The sequence below is a fragment of the Hyaena hyaena genome, unplaced genomic scaffold, assembly GCF_003009895.1.
Source record: "Hyaena hyaena isolate Hyena2069 unplaced genomic scaffold, ASM300989v1 scaffold_365, whole genome shotgun sequence".
Lineage (NCBI taxonomy): Eukaryota > Metazoa > Chordata > Mammalia > Carnivora > Hyaenidae > Hyaena > Hyaena hyaena.
In genome coordinates, this window is record NW_024080997.1 from 706213 (window position 1) to 728910 (window position 22698).

Genomic DNA, 22698 nt, shown 5'->3' on the forward strand with positions numbered 1-22698 from the left:
AGAGGACTTAAGGTAGAGAGTAGTGGGGAATAAGGCATCATGGATCAGGTGGGGTGATAAGGATGGTGCACGAAGACCAGTAACTTGATTAGGCATTGGATAAAATGTGCTGCAAAATCAGAGTTTGGAGGCATCTCAGCCAAATAAAAATTAATTCCCTGTCACTCACTGTTGATTTACCCATACCACCCTTTATCATCATGAATATAAAGACTTGGGTATATTAGGGAAAATCTTAGGGAATTTCCCTTAAATTTTCACATAATATTGTTTCATGTTGAAAAATTAAGGTAACATGTACGCATTTAGCAAATAGAAATGACACAAAACAAAAATGCTGAACTTTTTAAAGAGTTATTTGTTTAATAAGTTTTTAGCATAATACAATGATGACATTTCTCAAAAACATGATCCTTCGAAGCTAGGCTAATGAAAATTTAATTTGCTATTTAAAGAGGTTTGGGGTAAAGTTATAGAAACGTATTTAGATTAATGACCAAATCTATTTTTAAAAGACGAAAAGTAGATTCTATTGCTATGATTTTTATTATGAACTGTTTCTGAAAATAGAAAAAAACAATAACAAATTCATTTAATTAAATAATGAAAGTAACTTTCTTAGCTGTTCTCTTCATACACACGTACCACTGTGAAGACCCTGGAAGAGCATGGCCTCCCATATTTCTTTCATACCTTGTCTTAGAATCAAAGCTGACCCCACTCCTCAGTTCCATCAGAACTGGCTGAGACGGGATTCAAATAACAAAAGACAATCCCCATTGCATAGTTAAACTTTTTTATTCACTTCATGAAAATTTGAAAGAAAGGTCAGAGACCCTGATGACAGAAATCAGTGGATGAATTGGCCCTGGGGGTGTCAGTCCTCCAGCCTGCTATTTCTCCTGCTAGTTTTTTGTTGTTTTGCTGTTTGCTTTTTTGGTTTATTTATATGTAAAAGTCAACCTAATACAAAAGGCAACAAGCCTGGAGATATGGAATAATATTCAAGACAAAAAAATCATGAGTGCCACGAATGCTATTTGGGAAAAATAGTTTATTTATTTCCCCAAATTTGGTCTGGATATCTTTAACTTTTCCATTTACCCAGCAGACTGGTTTAAGATAATAAGCAAAAGATGATCCTGTTTCTCTCACAAAATGGTGACAGTCACTGTTTCATTATCAAAATATTAGAACTCGCCAGGGAAGCACGACTGCATTAACCCAATGTTCTTGAATGTCAAGGAGTGAGTCATTTCACTGACTCATTTCCTTTTACATGGAAAAATCTATTGGGATATTGATGGCTTATACAGGCGTGATTTTTTTAAGACAGTTTTAAGACAGTATACTACCTATACTTGCTAAATTTTTAGAATATTATTTCTAATAGAAGCCCAGCAAAATGAAAGGTGATGGGTATTTTCTCACATTTCTCAGACACTTTAGGAAGCAGATGTATAATGCTGTTCTCTTTGCTTATTTTCATGCCACACCCTTTTTTTGGCCCTTAATCAATGCTTGCAGACACGGAGAGGTGGGAGAGGGGCCCCATCTTGCCTGGATGATTCACTGTCAAATGTTTATTAACCAGAGGCTACCAGTTTTTTCAGAGATCCACTTCTCTCACTCATCATAATGCTATGATCAAAGTGGGTTGCAAAAATCTCCTTCTCCACCTCGCAATACTTTCCTAAGCTTTTATGGCTTTATTTCAAATTCTTCATAAGAAATATTTGGAAAGTCAGTTAAATCACCAATTATTTCTTCACTGCATGCAGAGAAATACATAATTAAATATATTAAATTCTTTGAAACTTCTATTGTCATATTACAAATATGCATGAGAAGGTTTAGTAAGTTAATGTTACCAAAAGTCAAGTAAAAGAGATAAAAGAAATTACATTCCTTTATGTATAAGGGAATAATTGCAGTTCAGGCACCTGTGTTCATAAAGTAATGTAGTATTCTTTGCATTAATAAGATATGGCATATTGACTGAAACTCTTAAACGTAGAATGCAAAAACCAAGCCATTATGATTTGAAGAAATACTAACCTTAACTCCACTGTAATTTAGACCTGTCAACAAAATTATCAGGATAGCAATTTTAGAGATAATATTCTAGTACAGCTTACACTGTTCCACTTGCATTTAATGAAAATGTGCTTTCTCAAGCAATCAAATATTTGCCATAAGTTCTACTTCAGGATGTTTGTATTTGTTCAACTAAAAAGTTGAGGTCAAGCATTCAATTTCAATGGAACTTGAGACAAGCATACAATTAGGGATTTGGAAATAGTTGTGTATCTAATGAAAATTAGGGAAATGATTTACTACCACATGAAAGTCGGTTTAAATGCTTCATCCTCATTTTTTTTTCTTTCCATAAATGCATGTTTCTTAGAACTGTGAGATGAGATAGTCAGGTTTTCCTCATTGAATTTACCTTTACAGGTAAATAAACAGACGGTCTTTTCTTTCTGAAGACCAATGTTACATGCTCTAGGAAGGAAGTTCCTATGAAAAAGAAATCACCCAAATGGACTCCCTAAATGTGACTCTCTTCTATATTCCTGGCCAAGTCAAAAGTATCAAACTACATACCTATGACTCATTCTGGAAAATTAGCCATTCAGGCTATCAAAGGAAGTACTATGCCATAGACCAGAGCACAGGTTTAGCATCTATCAGTCATTCAACAAATGACTGTTGAAATCTTGTATAAGAATCTTTGCAATACCCTTTTGTGACTGAATGATTAGTTCCATATTTCACATACTTAGCCATAGATAATAACAGCAACCAAAGTCACTGCTATACTGGATATTGACTGCTCTCTGAGTAGATTTCTAAATCTACTTATTTGCTTACTTACAAACTTGAGTAATCAGGGTGCCTGGGTGGCTCAGTCAGTTAAACATCAGACTCTTTGTTTCAGGTCACGATCTCACGGTTTTGTTAATTCAAGCCCCGGGTTGGGCTCTGCTCTGGCAGTGCAGAGCTTGCTTGAGATTCTCTCTCAATCTCTCTCTCTCTCTGCCCCTCCCCCACTTGCACTCTGTCTCTCTCAAATAAATAAACTTAAAAAAAACGAGGTATCATCTAACAACCTGATGGTTATATAACTATCACCAATGCTTAGTTGTTCATTCTCTATATCTACCTTGGGAAATAATTAATTGTATTATAACCAAAACAGTTAAAAATTTTTTGAAGACAAAAAAATACTACCAAATAAAATAGTTTGTTTGGAAATCTTTTTTTAATTATTATTGTTGTCATTTAATACTTTATGCTTTATAGGTACAAATTCATTCTGAAGCAACGCTTGTGGAACTTTTCATTTAAAACCTCAACTCTTGAATAATTGACATTAAAATTGTTCAGCTGTGTTATACTTTCTCTTTTTACAAGAGAAAAACATTGCTTAAAGAAGGGCTACCCACAAAATTTTGTAGATTGCAAGATCATCTCCCAGTTGCTTCTGTCTCCATCACATTTGGCTTATGGGTGCTCTGACTTTGAACATGTAAAGGAGTTAAAAGGGATCTGTGTATAAAGTATTATTCAAACAAACAAGGTCTTTAAGTTTATGCATTTCAATATACATGGGTGTTCTTAAAAATATGGAATCAAAGTTGAAAAATTTGATCTACCAAAATGTGCTGATAAATGATATGGTGATGAATGCAAATTTCAGGGTCAATACCAAAAGACCAAAAAAAAGAAAAGTCCTCTGCCATTGTTCATGTTTTATCTATTTTTTTTAAAACCATAGAGGGAAAAATATTCCCGGGGGGGTGGAGGGGGGAATGAAGCTTTACTGCAAAAGAAATGGCACTTTAAGTAGTGAAGAGACATGAAGCATTGCAACTTCATAGCCTGCTAAGGAGCAACAGCTGTACCTAATTTCAACTTGACGTGCTTCAGATCTCATATTCATATAGGTATTTAATGATCCAAACATAATGGTCCTATATAGAATAATTACTTATATGAAGGAGCAAACTTCATACGCATTCCTTTTTAAATGATCCTTCAAGAGAAAAACTGCACTGGCTCTTTGAACAATGAATAGTCTCTTTCACCAATCCAAATGTTTGGGGCTAAAAAGCTTATCTTTTAAGAGAAAATAATAATAGTGGTGAGGTTACTTCTTTTTGACAGACTCTTTTTGTCTCCCCCCTTCCCAGGATAGCCAGTACAATGAAAAAAGGTAGAATGCCAAGCCAATCATCAGGTCATACTGGTAGATAGTTACAAGAAAAATCAGAAACAAAAGGAAATAAGGTATTTTAGAGTTGGTATATTTCGAAAGCAGAGATTCACTGCTTTCAGTTTGACCTTCCTGAGCAGGGAGACTAGCAGAAGCAGAGCTCTCAGATTCCTTGTCATCTGAAGAACCCAGTGATTGTCCAGAGTTGAATCCTTCCTTTCCATGCCTTGCTTCTATGTTCTCCACAGCTTCACTGATGGAAATTGTTGGCCGTAGAGATTTTTCCACACTGCATTCTTCTTGTTGAAAAATCTGGCTCGTCATCCTTTCTCTGCTATTACCTGATATCTCTATTCCTGAACTTTTAGAAACTTCTTCAGGTGTAGACCTAGTATGAGGTTGCTTCTCAGCACCCTGGATTTCACTTGTTGGATTACAATTATATTCTGATTTAATAGAAATAGATTGGAGAGTCATGGTAGTAATTATATTCCCTACAGCAATTGCCTGTTCATGAGATGGCAATGAGGTTTTAACATGGTGATTGGAAATGTGAGAGTCATTCTGAGAAGCTCTATTAGTGTCTGAATTTAAAGCAGAATGAACAACAGCTTCTAGGTCCATTTTTTTGGATGATTCTTGGGCCTGTTTATGATCTCTATTTTCTGGAAATGTGTTTTTGTCTGTTGATAACATTCCCAAATGTAAATCAAGTTTTGAGGCTGCCTTTTGACTGCCTGTAATGGCCTGTAAGGATTCTTCTACAGATGTGATATTTCCAAAGCCACATTTCTTCCTGTCATATGTCTTCCCGGGATTGTACATAGATACGGTTTCTTCTTTCTCCATTTCATCTACATGTACATTACAAATACCCAAACGTGATTCTTTTTCAAAACCATTGTCATAGATTACACCTCCTGTATCTCGTTGACAAAAGGTATAATGTGAATCATCATTTCTCCCTTCATGTGGATCAAACGCTGTTGCCTTTACCTCGATGGGCCTGTCACTTCGTGCTGTCTCTTGAGGTAGCTTAGCAATTATTGCTTTTTCTCTAGCAGACATGCTTTCTAGAGTACTTTCTGATGTTGTCTTAATTATATAAGCTGTACCTGCTTCTGCTCCCTCAGTAACACCATGATCAGCTAGAGAAGACAGTTCACAGCTCCCTGTTTCTTGGCAGGTAAACAATTCTTCCGTAGGAGTAGCTTTCAAACTCCTTGTGTTATCTCTTTTTCCCCACATGTCTTCACAATCTGCTTGTTGCTTGATCTGTTCTATTCTGTTTGTCTTACTCTCTCTTGCTTTTCTCTGACTTTCCAGAACATTCCAACTTTGTTTATGCTGTGTGTTCTTATTCTGATCTTCAGGATTAATCCAATCTGATTTCTCTTCTTCAACTTGGAAAAGACAATCATTCCTCAGAACTTTTTCATTTCTTGCTGAACACACTTGATCAGGCAACCCTCCTAAAGCAGTGCCATAACTAGTCAATAGACCATGCTCTGGAGTTGTTAACATAGCTTCTTCCTGACTTAGACTTATCTTTGGTGAATGAAACGTATCAGCTGTAATTGCCTGGTCAGGAATCCTGGTGTCTTTACTAGGCAGAACGGTTAGGTCTCTGTTACCAGCTCCAGTCCCTTCTGTACTTATTTCAGAGTGGCCCTTCTTCCTTTCTTGGTCATGTGTGATTGAATGAAAATTTTTGCTTTGTTTTTCATTAACACCTGAATGTATTCTTTGCTCCTCCTTCTCAGTCTTACCATGATCTTTCTTAGAAGATCGCTTTTCTGTTGATTCTTCCAAATGGAAATCCAAACAGAAATCTCTTCTTAAACATTCCCAATCTTCCACTTCAGTTTTCTCAGCTCCTCCTTCATGCTTTTTATTAAGATTCTCTGTGACTAGTTGATCTGAGGAGGGACAAGATATTTTCACTCTGCCTCTCCCTTGGGCTGGATTAGCATTATCATCCAGTACTTCTCTGCTGCTGATATGTAATTGCACTAATTCATCACTACTAGTATCTCCCAATGGTGGTTTGATTTCTCCTATATCTGTAGTAATTTTCTCTGAAGGCTGATGACTACACTTACTTTCTGAGGAATATTTTTCATTGCAGTAAAAATCTCCCTTTAAGGAGCTTTCTGCTGATGAACTTGGAGACAAAGGCCTTTTAAACAAGTCAGTGTGTACTTCACCATGGATTTGCTTCTTCTCTAACCCCTCAGCTTTATTTGGAAAATTGACTGGATCTATCGCAAATGTATTCTTTTCATCTCTGGAAGCAGTACTTCTTATTAAGCATTGATTTATCTTAGGGGATAAAGAACAAAAACAAAACAAATAATGACCAAACAACTTTAAATATACAAAATGAATTCGATATATTTCATTAACGGGGCTAGCAATTAAACCGGTAGATTTCCTTGGCTCATTTCATTTGTAGATTTTGTATAAATTCTGGAAGCCGGATGTTTTGGGGGATCCTCGTAGGCTATGACTTAGGAATGAAATTAATAAGAAAAGGGACCAAAATTAATCACTCTCCTTCCCAGCTTCCAAATATCACATTGTATTATTCAACTATTCTTGCTTGTCATTGCACTTTCTCCTCACTTAGGATATACACATTGATAGCTCCATGCTAATCAATTAGAGAGCAGCTTCCTGGGTGCCCCTTGCTGCATTTTACACTTGCTGTAGGTGCCCCTATTACAGTTTCTCTTATTAATATGTTTTCTGCAAAGCCTCTGCAAACTATTAATAGCAAAACGTCACTCAAAGAAAAGTGAGGGAGTTAATGTCTCTGCAAATTCTGTTTTAATGACCCTCTGCCAACTGGTACTCAAATGTATTTGAGCTCTTCAGTGATGCCAACTGTCAGGATTTAACAGTGAGATGCCTGTGTTTTTTTTCTCCTCATAACTGACATTTGCATGATCTCAATAATTATATGCAAATCTTACGTTTTCCCCTTCTTCTCACATAAGGCTCATGTTACTTGTCAACTGCACAGCTGTCTTGTAAGCCAATGCCTGTGGGTTCCACAGATTTGGTTGTATTTCCATCTATTATAGAGCTTCATTGTTTTATGCATTAACGTCACCATGGAGCAAATTAGCATCTAAATTACAGCTCCCTGTTCATTTATTGGATGTACAATCTCAGTAACTTCTAAACAAACTTTTATATTTGAGCCTGCTCATTGTAATGAGGTGTATTGGTGAAGTATGTGATTTTTCAGGGCCCTTTCATTATATTCTGTGGTTTGAAAAAAAATGGCGATGTTAACTTTCAGCTGGTGAGAATTCTCACAATGGGTGACAACTTTGTAGTTTCTTAAAGTTGGAGCAAAGTAAATTGCATACTTTAGTGATGCAGCTTCCATATCACTATAGAAAAGGTAGAAAATGTGGGGAAAGAGATGAGCTCTATTTCTTTTCTTTTCCAGCACTGACACTTGAAGAGGCAAATGCCATTTTAATCTTAGATGATTATGAATCCATGTACCTAATGATATAGCTCCAACCAAATACAGTAAAGGATAAATTGCATTATGTGACTCATTTACTCCCATTTCTTCCTTTGTGATAAAAATGCTATCTAAAGCATCCCCCCCCCAAAATTCCAAATAGATTGAATGTTCACCAAGTGTGAAATTTATGATAACAAATTTGATACTAAATTGTACAGTGCTGGATTTGTTTCCTGTTTAAGAAATATAGCACAGGCTATTTTCTCCTCATTTGGTAATTTAATACTTTCCAATGACATAGAAGTGTGAGAGTCTCCTGAAGATGGAAGTAAGTTTAAAATAATGCTGCTAAATGCAAGATTCACACTTGAAGAGCTGGACAGACTCTCACAATCATCTAGTCCAGCCCTCTCATTTTACAGACGAGTTTATGCTAAGTGTACACTTGTCACAAAGATTAGAAATGCACATCAGGATAGTGCTACCTCCTCTATAATTCCTACAAACTATTACTCAGAGCCGCTGGTAAAGAGATAAGAAATGAATATCATTAATTTACTACTGCAGAGACCAGAAGCAACATACTGAAATCAAAGTGCCTTGTTGATCAAGCTAGAGATGCGAGGACAGAAAAGCTGTGCTTTCACATTTGCAAATTATATTAATTGAAACTATCGAAAGGCAGGCGTTGCAGCATCTTTGAAGCATAAAATGATTCATCGTCTTTAATACCGTGGCAACCAGAACACTTACCATCAACTCTAATTCTTTTTCATTATGTTCATCATGTTCCCTGTTTACATCTTTTACATTCTGATTACTGGTCTTCAAATCTTCCTTGTCCTCATGAGAACAAACAATTGTTGGGATATAGGTATCTGCAAAGTTAATACAATTGTATCTTTGTGAGATTATTATCATCATAGGCTTTAACAAAAGACAGAGATTTTGTTTAAAAATTAAATTGAAAAAGTCAAATAAAAATAGTACCTGTAGTCTTTGAATTCTCAAAGTCATTCTCATCTGATGTCACTAATGATTCTTCTTTACTGTCAAATTTAAAACAAAGTGTTATACATGTTTTCCGGGAGTACGACTTCTAAGTATTTTTGTACAGGGGAAGAGTCAAACAAATAGCCAGCCAAATAAGTATTATATAACCTTTCATATTTTCTTGCATTACTTTATATGCTTTCTAAATAAACTTGATCTCTTAGGATAATTCAATAGCAAATATTAACAGTAGAAGATTTTTTAAATAACATACATAAAACTATATTTCTAAACAAGATTGTGTTGCCTATATTAAAACTTACATAACCAAAGTAAAAATAAGTATAAATGTTGATTATTCCATCATTCATGAATTTAATCTTTGCAAGTGAGAACATTTTTCTCTTGGTTTAAATGATAAGGTTTTATGAGCTGTCAGTTCACTTGTAGTCATGGACATTGCTTTTTAAAGTTCTAATTATTATTTTTTTGTGTTCTACTTTGCACAAAATTCTTTTATTTGGATGGATATAACATTAACTCTCCTTCCAGAAAAGGAGAAAACAACAAACTTACTAAAAACTGAAAGGCAGCTAAATTTATACTCAGTTCAAAGACTTTATGTGTGTATTGCCAAAGGCTAATTTTACAACCAAGACTTCAGATTGCTCATATGAAAACATATATTTTCTTTCTTTAATGATTTGGGTTATACTTCCTTTGTAATAATATTCTGCATTGTGATTGAGAAAGGTAAATATATTTTTATTTCAAAGGCACTCCATTTCTTGTATTTGTGGAATCATTAGAATTTAGATTTGTCCATGACACTCATCAAGAAAAATGTTACTGAAAAAGTCCATTTTGTGTATAGTTATATCACAAGTCACTCTATAAGAAATGGTTGGCCCAATGTCCACGTTTTCTTGTATTATCTCAGCTGAATTTTCTTCTAGTGACCTTTCTCAATGACTTTTTCTTGAATAAAATGTACCTAGAGAGTTGGCAAAGTCTGATAAAGTTGTGTAGTAGAGTCTACTCTTCATTGCATGGATAATGTTGATCCAAATTCCAGGAAAGCCAATCCTTTTCAGCAAATGAGAAAACTGCAAATTCTTCCATCTGGACTTTGCAAGGAATAAATTCAGTTTTGTATATATTTATAATGCTTACTTTTATCTTTACCAAAAATATTTGGTATTTTCCAGTGGACCCATTAAAGAAAATAATGTTTCTATATAAATATACTATCACTGGAAAAATATACCATTTAACATAGTGGATACTGACAATCTATAAATCTGTATTGTTTAATGAGGCCAGTAACTATGCAAAGATTTATTTTTGTGGAATTTAATGGCAAGTTGATGCATTTTTCCTTCTCCATGTACATAGTATATAGGAGTTTAAAAAAATATAAACCATTAAACATTATTTGATTATTCTTGCTTCCTCTTTATCCCCATAACAGTGTTGAAAATCTCATTTCTAGAGGGAAAATTACAGGCATTTAAAGCCTTCTGTTTTTGACTAAACAAAATGCTATCAATCATTTTTCTAAATTTATTCTCTAAGGTACTTCAATTTTTAAACAATGAGTGCATCAAAAGGAAATAAACTTGCTTCTAATTCATTTTGGAGATAAATAGTTACTAAGCTCTGTATTATTATATTGGTGCCTTAGAAAATGTAAATACAGAAATATGGTGTAGTAATCTTAGATTCAGAATAAATACAAGAAAGAGAAGCTGAAATACATGAAATGTAAATATTATATCAAATATCTATGCAGTAAACTAATAGAAAATGGGTAAGACTCCTACAAGGAAAAGAATAAATTGTATCAAGAAATACTAAAAACCTAGAAAAATTGAGAAACATACCATGTTCATGGATAAGAAAAAGATACACGAAAGTATTATTTCCCAAATTGATCCAAAGATTCAATCCAATTCTAATCAAAATTCCACAACATTCTTTTATAAAATTTGAAAATATGATTTTCAAGAGAACAAAGGGCTGAAGACTGCTGAAATATTTCTGAGAAGTAGCTGCAAGGAAACTTGCTCTGATTTCAAAAGTCCTTATGAAGCTTTAGTTACTAAAACCATTATGTTGTAGGGTGCATGGGTGGCTGGCTCAGTTGGTTGAATGTCTGACTTGATTTCAGCCCAGATCATGATCTCACGGTTCATGAGATCTAGCCCCTCATCAGGCTCTGTGCTGATAGCGCAGAGCTTGCTTGGGATTCTCCTTCTCTCTGCCCCTCCTCCTGTTTCTCTCTCTCTCTCTCAAAACAAAGAAACTTTAAAAAGACAGTTATGTTGGCACAGAGACAGACAAAGATTGAGAGCTTAGTAACAGATTCTCACATATCTAGAACTTGGGTATATGACAAACATATGTCACATAGCAGGTAATAAGGGATTTTTCAATACACGGAGACAGGGGAAATGACTACTTTCATGAGAAAAAATGACATTGGCACAACATATATTCAGAAATCTACTCTGGATGGATTAAAATCTGAAATGTCAATAACCTTGAAATTCTTAATAGAAAATACTTGTGAATATCTTACAGACTTCAGAGTAGAAGCTGTTTTCTTAAATAAGAAAAAAAGTGGCTAAAAAAGGATTGTCAGCTTAACTATATTGAAATTTAAAACTGGTTCATTAAAAGATATATTTATAAAAGTATATATTACAAACTAGGAAAAATGCAAAATCAATACAAATAAGTATCAAGACTACATAAAGAAGTCCTACAAATCAATAAGAAAGTATGAACATTTCAATAGAATCAGGGGACAGGGACAGACATTTCATAGAAGACATACTTCAAAGAAGACATACTTCACATAAAGGGGTAGTCAGTATGGTTAGAAAACAAAGAAGTGTCAGTGAAGACCACAAGGAGATACTCTTTAAATCTATTTAATTGATAAAATTGCTATCAACTACAGAATCTTGAAACAATCCAAATGCCCATCAACAGAAGAGTAGACACAAAACTATGGCATATCACAAAAAGGAATATTACATAGCACTCAGAATTAATAAACCACAGAGACATACAACAATATGGATACATCTTAGTAACATAATAAATATTAAATGAATAGTGCAAAAACATTACATCAGAAGGTGTTCTTCTTTATATGCTAAAAACTACTAAAATAATTTGAATACATATATATGAAGGAAAACAAAATATACTAAAAAGCTAAATAAACAAGAAAGCTTAATTTTCAAGATTACGGCTATATCAGGTGGGGCAAACTGGGGTAAGGAATGAGAAAATAAGATGGCTAGAAGCTGGTTATTGTTTTGAGTGGTAGTTTTGTAGGTGTTTATTACATTATTAAAATACCTAACTAGTTAAAATCTACTTTCAGATAATTTGTTAAGACAAATGAGTTGCTCTCTGGCTTAGATTAGAGGATGTCTATAGATAAAATCTCACTCTGAAACTCAAAGTGTGAGTCATATGACCAATTACATCTAAACAGTATAATTAAAACAACTTTAGAAGAATTGAGGAAAATACAAGTTGATGATGATAGAGCTAGAACTATACACAATTTTCATAGAAATGAAAAGCATTATTTAATGTTTCTAGTCTCCCTTTTATGTCCCCTAAGCCCATTTTAAGGAGGCAAGTTTCTTATTTATGTGTATTCCCAGTGAATAACACACTGCCTAGCCCATAATATCGGCATCATAATTGCTGTTGAGTAAATGCACAGCATCCTTTCTACTCTTCCCTTATATTTACCTTTTTGTCTTGACACTGCAGAGCCTGCTTGGGGTTCTCCATCTGCCCCAGTTCCATTCACTCTCTCTCTCTCTCTCTCTCTCTCAAAATAAATAAATAAATAAATAAATAAAACTTAAAAAAATGAAGGGTCATTCATTCTTCTAGATCTTTTGATCACCCACTCTCATAACTTCCAGTAAGGCCTGGTAAATTAAAGATGAATAAACTATAGCCTTTTATCTCTAGGAAGCAATAATGTAATGACTGAAATATATGCATCAATAGGCAATTACAATCATTATAATAAGTGATAAATATTATAATAAATTATAGAATATTATACATATTCTCTAAGACAAAAAAGAGAGGATAGAAACAAGGAGGGTATTCTGTGGGGGAATCATGGAATTTTTTTCAAAGGGCATAACATTTTGAATTATGAGTTATTGAGAAAAGTAGGAGTTTGGCAATTAGAGAAGAATGATAAGGTCATTCCAGACAGAGGCAATAACAAGTGGTAAAAGATTTAAGGGTATTTAAGGGATTTAAGAAAGCACAAAAGAAAGAGACACATTCCTAAATGAAATGTTTAGATGGTTTGGATTGTATTGGGGGTAAAGAATGCCAAGGAACAGAACTGGAGTTAGTTTGAGTAGGTTTTTTAAAAGTTTTTATTTAAATTTCATTTAGTTAACACACAGTGTAATATTAGTTTCAGGTGTACAATTTAGTGATTCAACACTTTCATACAACACGTAGTGCTCATCACAACAGGTGTACCCCTTAATCCCCATTGCCTATTTAACCCAACCCCATGCCCCCATCTCCTCTCTAGTAAGCATTAGTTTGTTTTTGAGTATGTTTAAAGGGCTTAGCATGCCAGGCAAAGTGGATCTGAATTCTTTAAGCACTTTTTAGCCACTGTGGGGGGTAGTGGAGAAAGGGAGTTCAGTGGGAGAGAGACATGGTCAGATGACCATTTCAGAACCAATCTCTGGAGGTACATTGAGGGACATTTCTAATGAGAACCTGGAGATAATGAGCCATGGTTGGGCAGGAAGAATAGCCATGAGATGACTACAGTATTTCAGGCACAAAATGATGAGGGTTAAGGGTGATGGCCAAGAGGGAAGAGGAGAGGAATGAAATTTGAGTTATAACTTTTGATGTAGTGACAGTATGATTGTTGATCAATTCATGTAGATAGATTTAAAAAATGACTAAAACTCATGCACTCATCAGGTTTAGAAATCTACTGTTTTCCCTGCTAAGACCTAAGTAAGGGAGAGTTAGGTCTGGTAGTTAATTGGGACTCCTGCACTACCAGTCAGTGCGGTGTTGAATTAGTCTGAAGGGTGGTTTCTGATCTGTTATGGGCTGGGTGATCTGCTTCTCAGGTACCCATGAGAAGCACCTTCCTCTCTAATATCACATTCTTGGACAGAAGACCCTCAAGTTATGCTTATTAGTTTCCAGGATATTATTCTAGTCCTTCACTGGGGAAAAAGAAAATGCCTTTGCATCCACACTGTTCACCTGGGCCCATAATATTCTAAGTAGCTATTAGTCAGCCTCTAGGTTATAGCCAACTTGTTTTGCTATATTTGGGCATTCTAGCTTGATGAATTTCTAAAGAACTAGAGATCAAGCTCATAAAGAAACTTTAAGTATTCCAGTTGGCCAGGAGCCCTGCTACCTTGTCTTTCTCTTTTCCCAGGAATACTATAGCTCTTGATATAACAGTTCCTCAAATTTCCCTTCATATCAGAAGCACCAGGTCCTATCTATGTAAGTTTTAAGTTAATAGACCTGCAAATGGAGGTGGGGAGAGAATGGAGAACATTATCACTGGTAATCTGCCAAAATGATTTCATGTGAGGCGGACTTACTAACCCTGATATAGACATGATGTGTCTCAGTCCGCTGAGTCCATTGGGTCTCGCTATGCAGATTGCCCCTTCCCTAGATGATAGGCAGTGGAGAGAGTCATTCTGCTTTAGTTGGCTCTCCTGGCCCCAAACCCAGTTCCCTTACTCTTTGTTAGTTTGATATGACTTTGTAACATGCTTTCCTACTATTTAGAAAACACTTATGAGTAGAGAGAAATAAACACTAATGCAGAGGTTTCTAGTTTTGAGAATCCAAAGAATGGAACTACCCTCACCTGACATGGAGAATTCAGGAGAAGCAAGGGTGAAGGAAAGAAGATGAGCTTCATTGAAGGAAACATGTTAGGTTTAGAAGACCTTTGGGCTTTTGACCAAATGGGAAATGAAAATTAGTGCTTATTGAGTGAAAAATGCTCAGATTATGTTTTTCTTTTACCTCTCATAATATCATTGCACAAAGGCTTGCATAATCTTTACAATTTAAATTTTTTCCACTTCAAAGAAATGGGATATAATACTGAAATTTTATGTGATGGCCTCAAGTAGATAATATGTCCTAAATATATAAATAAAGTAATGGTTTCAAGTCAGTAATGATCCTTATAAAATATAATAGTAACGTAAAATACATAGCAATCTATATTAATTAATTCAATCAATCATCATTTATCAAATATTTGAATGCCCACAATTTTCCAAATATTATACTAGATCATCACAATGAATAAGACTGGGTTCCTGCCTTCAAAAGGCTCCAAAACCAGTGGGGAAGACAGATAACTTTTTACACAAATCACAGTGTAATAAATGTGTGCTCAGTGGGTGAAGGGTGGGGTAGAAATAGTTTCCAGGAGGATCAGACCTCTAAGTTGAAAACTAAACAAAAAGTAACACTAGTTAGTGAAGAGGGGAGTGGCAATTCTAAGTTTAAAGCATCATGTACAAATATGTTGTCTATTTAATTTAGGAAAATGAAATTTAGGAACAATTTAGGAAAAATGAAAGATTAAAACCCTGGGTATTAAATAGTAGATGGCCAGCTCAAGAGGCACAAACTTAAAATCCTAACAATGTTTCTTAACATGTGATTCACTGACCTCCTATATAAAAATGACCTGGTACTCATTACAAGTGCTGCTTTGAAGCCCCCAAACCAGATCTGACTCTGCATGTTTAGAGTGGGGAGTAGGAATCTGCATTTTTTAAGTAGAACCCTCAGATATGCTCTAGTGTTTGAAAACATCATATGCTCTAGTGTTTGAAAACATCTAGTCTAACTGCTCATATAAGGGCTACTGGAAGACACTCTGAGAATCCAGAAAAGTGATGTAGGAAATGGCTCCTTATATCTCTGACTTTTGAGCAAGTCATATCCAATTATGTAAGGATGGCTGCAGCTCTATGCACAAAAGAATATAACGGTTTATGTATCACACATATTCAGAAAATAAGTACATTGGAAAACAGACCCGTCTATGTATCTTATAGAATAAAATGATGAAACATCGATAAGGTAGGAATTGAAAGGTATTTGCAATGCATCTAATAAATTAACAAAAAAACAATAGTTGTGTTTTGAGTCAGCAGTTATCACTTGAAACTTGAGTCAGTTCTACAGATGCTCTACCTCTTAGCCTCATATAACTTCAGAAATCTTATCTTACTTTTTTTTTTGCCAAACTCCTCCAATTCACAGGACCTCATTTATGGAAGAGGCCTCATACTTGGATTGTCCCATCTCATCATATTATAAACAGAAACTAAAGCCTAGTGAAACAATATGGTCACACACACTAGCTAGTAGGTAAACTGGAAGCATATTCAGATTTCTTGGTCACCATGCCAATGTTCTCTCACAGAGGGTCAAACCAGAGTGAAAAAGAGCAGAAAGACTTGGATGCAAATCTCATTTACCACTTACTAGCCACGTGACTTCAGACATGTTATTTAACCTCTCTGTGCCTCAATTTTTTCCAAATAATGCCTCCTCTTAATACAGGGCTATTACTTAACATAGTCTCACTATGTAGAAGTGTTTAATAAGTTTATTATTATTATCACTCCTGTGTGGTAAATATGTTACCACACCATAGTACCCAAGTACTATCTTTTTCCTTTTACTTGGACTTATCTGTATTTTTTTAATGTTTACCTGTATTCTCTCCTATCTTTAATTCACAAGTTACTTTCAATAGTAAAATTTGCAATCCATGATAGCATACTTGCTTAGTTGTTTTTAGTGTGCCCTTCTCAGAGGACCATCCTCCAAAGAAAAATCACTGGATCTTCAGTGAAAGTAACCTTTTATTCAAAAGTGTTCTCTCCAAATACAGTATGCATGGGAATGTTAATTCACACTTTCTTTTATCACCCAATTGTTTTATTCGGTGTCAAGATTTAGGCACTGTGTTAATGCTACTGCAGTTTCTAGGTATATGGACTTTCTCCTTTACCACTGTCAAAATGTAGTGGGTTTTGTATAAGTAATCACATGGTTTTCCTAAGGTCCTGTAATGTCATTGTGCTAAAAGTTCATGTCTCTTAAAATAGGAGTGAAATGTCTCAGAGACCCGTTCCACACAATCTACCTCTGATGTGATGGAATTGCCTAACCGGTCAGGGTAAATGTCAGGATTAGTTTGTAGGCAGCAAAAGTGTAACTCTTTTCCAAGAGGAATAAAAAAGTTGGCATAAGAAAGGATCACTTCTAAAGTGAGTCATGACTTGTCTTTGTGTCTCCTTAACATTGTTTGAAAATGCTTGGCAGTGCTCAAAGAGAATCAAGCTTTCACTCTGAGATAAACAGCTGAAAAGTAAATAAATGTTGAACTCCTCAAGAAGTTCAGCCTGTCCTCTTGTTCAAAGCTCTTGACCTCATTTTATTTCCTCTATCATCCTCCTTTAAAGAAAGAATGGAAAATAAATGAATGGAGAGCTTTTAAATTAGAAAAAATACATACCTGATATTTGAGGTTTTCTTAAAAAGACACTTAAAAAGAGTCCATTACCCTTGGCACTGACACTGATAAATGGCTACTTCTAGAAATACCAAAAAGACTTTCCTAGGATAATAATTACATATCTTGTACTATTTATTTTCATAGTTTTATGATTATATTTTCCTGAAAATTCACTTTCCAGTGTTCTGACATTTTTTAAGCTATTTCTGAATTAGGGGAAGGAGGAAAGCAAAGGCTTGTACTTAACAAGGGGTAAAGTTTGTAATACATTAACTAACTACAAGTGTTTAATATCAATTTCTTTGGTGTTACAATACCAGGAGTCTTCCCTTGATCATGAGTAAAACTGAAAACAGAAGTGAAATATATGATCAAAAGAGAGAGAATTAAAGAGATAAGTTTCTAATTGTGCACAGAATATCTAAGGAAAAAAATATTTAAAGGCATGATGCAGAAGGGATTTACATTGAAAGACGAACTACATTCAGTTCCTTGATGATAAAAAAAGGACAGTAAAAGGAAGACAGCTCTGCATTATTAACAGGGATTGAAAGAAGCAAGAAATAATCTTAAAGAAAAAACTTCAAAAATTTTAAATGGCTTTATATTCTCTTCGATCCTGAATCTGAAGATGAATAACTAATATGGTAAGGAACACGGTTTTTGTGGACATCACATTCCTTATCTTTAAAGCGAAAGCTCTGGATTAGATTAGGGATATCAAATACAATACCCTCATGCTGGGCTCCCTCTCTAGCATCCATAGCAAGCAATGATAACAGATCAAGGGATTTCCTTGTTGAGACTAGACTGAGCTCCATGAACCTTCTCTACACAGCCTGGCATCCACCACCCGTCAGCCCGTCCTTTATTGTTCAAATTGGAATGAATTTGCTCTTCTCACTTTTGCTATTAAATAACATGCCTTCCAGTTTTCAAGTTCTATATTTATATAAATAATGGGAGTATCTATGAATATAATTTTGAAATGTTTAATTTGGAAATTTCTTAAACTAGTTAAAAAATAAAAATGCTACGAGAATCTGTAGAAATAGCTATTAACCTAAAACTGTAATACAGTAAAAAATAAACTCTTGATAAAATCTCATGGCTAGCAGTATCCGTTCAAATTGATAGAAATCCTGCCTGCACAGTGTCTGAGCTAATCTTATATTTTTTGTAATAAAGATTATAGAATCATTTACTTCCACATTATTTGACTTTTGTCCAAGTAGAACGTTTCAGATAATGGAACATTACCAGTATCATAACTGGTTGGGATAAACAAATATATTGGATAATACATAACATATAAGCTAATTTATTACTCTTAAAATATAATCATAAACCATGGCAAACCACACCCCCCTTGAGTAAACTCTAGTGAACTGCTCAAGCATTCAAGAAACTAAACACATACCATATGACATTAGGGAGCAGATGGTTTTATGGGGTCATTTTCCTGTTTTCCATTTACTACATTCCTGAAAATCTCTACTTCTATTTTTCAATTAGAGCAATGCCCATTGCCTCAGTGCTTGATCTTGAATATGTACTGGAAACAATGGTACTATGCCTTCTCGATGCAGGATATTTCAATAACTGACTTTTGCTGATGAATTCGTTGTTGAGTTTCTTTCCCAAAGTTTCTTCATTTTGTAACTCTTTCTCCTACTTAGGATTACCCCCTTCAAATTTGCTTTGTCACATCAAAGTTCTGGGTGCTGTTTTTTTGTGTTTTGTTTTTGTTTTGTTTTGTTTTGTTTTGTTTTTCTTGCTCACCTCACTGCACAGGAATCAGGACAAAAAAAAAACTACATAGATTTAATTCTGTGATTGCATCTGGGCAACATCTGCCATTTTGTGGCAACATGTATTTTACAAAAAGGTACTAAATTGTGAGCATCCAGGAGGATCCTGGAGGTCCAAGTGTGAATCAAAAATTGTAGGTTGCTTTGGAAGGAGAAGTAATTATAAGCAGAATCCATGAATTTTAAGTGAAGAAGGCTTATAGGTAAACCTGGCCCAAGGGATGCCTCTGCCACAACCTGCCAGTTATATCCCATTGAGAGAGAAAAGTGAATGTTTTTAAGTGATGGGACTGGAAAAACTGAAGAATACACATCAAAGAGATTTCAGAAAAAATTCTTAAACTTATTGGCCCAATGTCCTTATTTCACTTGAGTTCTTAAAGGAAGTAATTGTCACCCATGGAGTAGGTGGGTGACAAGAAACTGGTGATTTTTCAGCTGAGACTCTTGCTACTTCAGAAATCTGACATTCTTTTTCTCCACAATTCCCCGGCAAAGTGATTACTAAGAGCTTTATACCATCTCCATCTTTCAAAATTTATCAGAGTATTGTCATGTGAATTTTTTTCCAAAGGATACTAAATAATAGCATTTTTTTTCATAATGATACTGATTTGTCTCTGGTTGTGTAAAAAGTCATTATTCACAGAGTCCTGACTACTGAGCCAGCTAATTGCAGTTGACGAAATTCTTATTCAACATGTTTTCTTTGTGAGATCTACATGTAAGCATTGCATAAGCTATTTGTTTGTCAAATCCTGAGCTTTGACATTCCAAATCTATAGCATTTGTATTACATGTTGTTTTGAAACTGTTTTAAGAATAAGTAATTCAATCCCCACTGTGACCAAAATATGTCTGAGAAGTAAATAAAATAAATGTGTGAAGCACTGAAAAACATAAATAAATATTTCTATAGAAAAAAAAGAAAGAAAAAAAGATAAAGTAATTTAAAATGTAAATTGAGACATCCAGTGTGTGTTTGGAAGAGTTCAGAGATGGAGTCTATACAAAGGAATATGAGACTTCCAGATTGGAAATCCAATCATTCAAGAAGTGACACCTCTCGGAAGGAATTGTTGCCAAAGTGATGGGTATGAAGTCAGAGCACCGACCTGCAACTGTTCCCCTGAGCATCTTTGCCCTCAGTTGTGTCTCAGGATAGCAGTGTTGACAAGTGGTTGTTTGTTTGTTAGTTTTTATGGGGAATAAAGTGCTAAGAAAGTTCTCCAACTTTTTTCCTAGCTTTTGTCTATTCCTGTCACTTGACAAAGAATTTCTAGTGTATGTTAATACTTTTCCTTCATCTGGAAAGTAAGTTAGTGAGATGGTATACAATTCAGTAGAAATACTGGAAGAACAATTCTTCAGTATTTTTTATAGGAGATCACAGGTTTTATGTTTGTAAAAACTCTCCAGATATCTTAAATATAGTAATTGGGACCAAGAAAAGTAGAAGCATGCCAAAGCATGTTAGAAAAGTTATAATATGCAGTGCCTTCCTGTGACTACCTTTGTTAAATTTAAAAGCTATAAAGTAATTTTAGCTCATTTCTTCATTGCTATGAAATTAGTATATGTCTGCTATTCCTCTATGTTTTTAATTTTTTATATTATCAGCTACTGCTTTTTAGTTTTAATGAGTGTTTATGATATGAAATCTGTTGTAATTCACTTCCATTCTCAAGCAATTCAGTTTCACAAACATATTTCCAAACTAGCTCTTCTACCTAATGCTAATCGCAGCATAAATTGATATATCAGGAAAAAGAGAAATATGGTAAATTGGGTTGGATGGTTTATGCTAAAATCCAAATAAGAACCTTATTATACAACTGGGTTTGTATTTTACTGCATTTGAAAAGTTTTCTAGGCAGATCCAGTAAGGCTTAAAGCATTATTTCTAAATTTAATGCTTTTGTGAACTTACGTCACACATTAAAATCATCTTAATGCACCTTTTTGTCAATTCTTCACAATAGTATTACAAAAGGAAGGGAGGAGAGGATACATTTAAAAAGCAAATGAAAAAGAACTCAATGGGAGCCTATTAGGCTACCTGTTGATGGGCATGTAAGAGAGTCATTAATATGCGGCTCATTGACATGATAGGCCATAATGACTCCTCTAGGGACGGTGCAGTCTATTGTGTCAGAGACTAGTTAGGGATTCATTAACGTGAAGACTCGTGACTTCTTAATATGCAAATTATTAATGCAATGCACTGAGGCATCCCTCACAAATGTCCACATTTTGCATTACATGTTTTCTTTGCCACCCTTCACCCACACCTTTTGTAAGCTATTTTCTTTCTTCCATCTTCTGTTGTAGATTTCTTCACAAAAGATTCTGTACTCCCTTGGAATCTACCACTTCACTTTCAAAGAACTCCTCCCCTTAGGCCCATGTTTCTTGGATTTAATGCAGGCTTGCATACACAAATCGCTTCAACATTTTGAATAAAGCAGTAAAAATTCAGCATAAAATCTGATTTGATATATTTCTCCATTGTCAAATGGGTTTTTGGCTAAAGGTAGGGCAACATGAATAAAGTAGTTGTTTTTAAAAAATGAGACTCTGAAACATGAATATTATCATTTGTCCTGAAGGTGGGAGGGGAGAGAGAAAAAGAGAGCCGAGAAAAGCCCAAGAGAGAAGACACAAGAAAGAAAAGTTTAATTAAACCAAGAAAGAAGAGTAAGTATTCATACCAATGTAATACATTAAATGAAGAAATGGATTTAAACTACTCAACGTCTAGCATACAGCAAGCAATCAGTGTTAGCTGGTATTATGATGTTGGCATTTTGCATGTTGCAAAAAGATGAAGTTAATATCTGCATTTCCTATTGAAAGAATAAGAAAAAAATCTTATGGAGTGAAAGTTGTTCTGTTTTTGTCTTTGAATTAATATACCTTAAAAAGGGGATACAACATATTCTTTATTCCTACAGCAGAATTAGCTACACAATCCATGGAGAGATACTCAAGTAGTTTTTGAAACTTATCCATATATAATATATAGAGAATAATGTTATAATATGCCTTTTCATGTGGGACTTTATATATACCCATATTCATTTTCTTGCACTTTATTACTCTACCTTTGTCTAAAATACAATACCTTCTCTACTAAATTTCAGGAGAAACAGACTCTATTTCTAGATTCCATAAACCCTAAACTCTGCAGTGGGTCTACAGAAGCCTATTTATCATGAAATTTGTATTTCCACACAAAAATCAGTATTTTTTAAGCTAACAGCTTTATTTAGGTATAATGTATATATAAACTCACCCACGGTAAGTGTACAATTCAGTAATTTTTAGTACACTTAGTACATTTTCAGAGTTGTGTCATCACTGAAACTAATCTTCAAACATTTCCAGCACCCTAAAAAGAAACTTCATGTCCCTTAGATCACTCTTCATTTCCCATCCCCAGCCCTGATACTAATCTTCCTGTCTCTATATATTTGCCTAATCTGGGCATTTCATACAAATGCATTTATGCAGTATGTGTTCTTTCATGTCTTGCTTCTATCACAGAGCATCATGTTTTGAGGCTCGCCAGTGTTGTAGCCCG

At 34.7% G+C, this 22698-nt stretch overlaps 1 protein-coding gene across 1 annotated transcript in view; it reads right to left on the reverse strand.

Annotated features, from left to right (window-relative positions):
• Positions 1-4153: 4153 nt before the first annotated feature.
• The window catches only part of PPP1R3A (protein phosphatase 1 regulatory subunit 3A), a 38933-nt gene continuing 20388 nt past the window's right edge, over positions 4154-22698 (reverse strand). The window contains exons 2-4 of the mRNA XM_039250283.1: positions 8694-8752; positions 8457-8581; positions 4154-6541 (exon numbers count right to left, since the gene is read on the reverse strand). Coding sequence (XP_039106214.1) covers positions 4154-6541; positions 8457-8581; positions 8694-8752 — 2572 coding nt within the window. The remainder of the gene's footprint in view (positions 6542-8456; positions 8582-8693; positions 8753-22698) is intronic.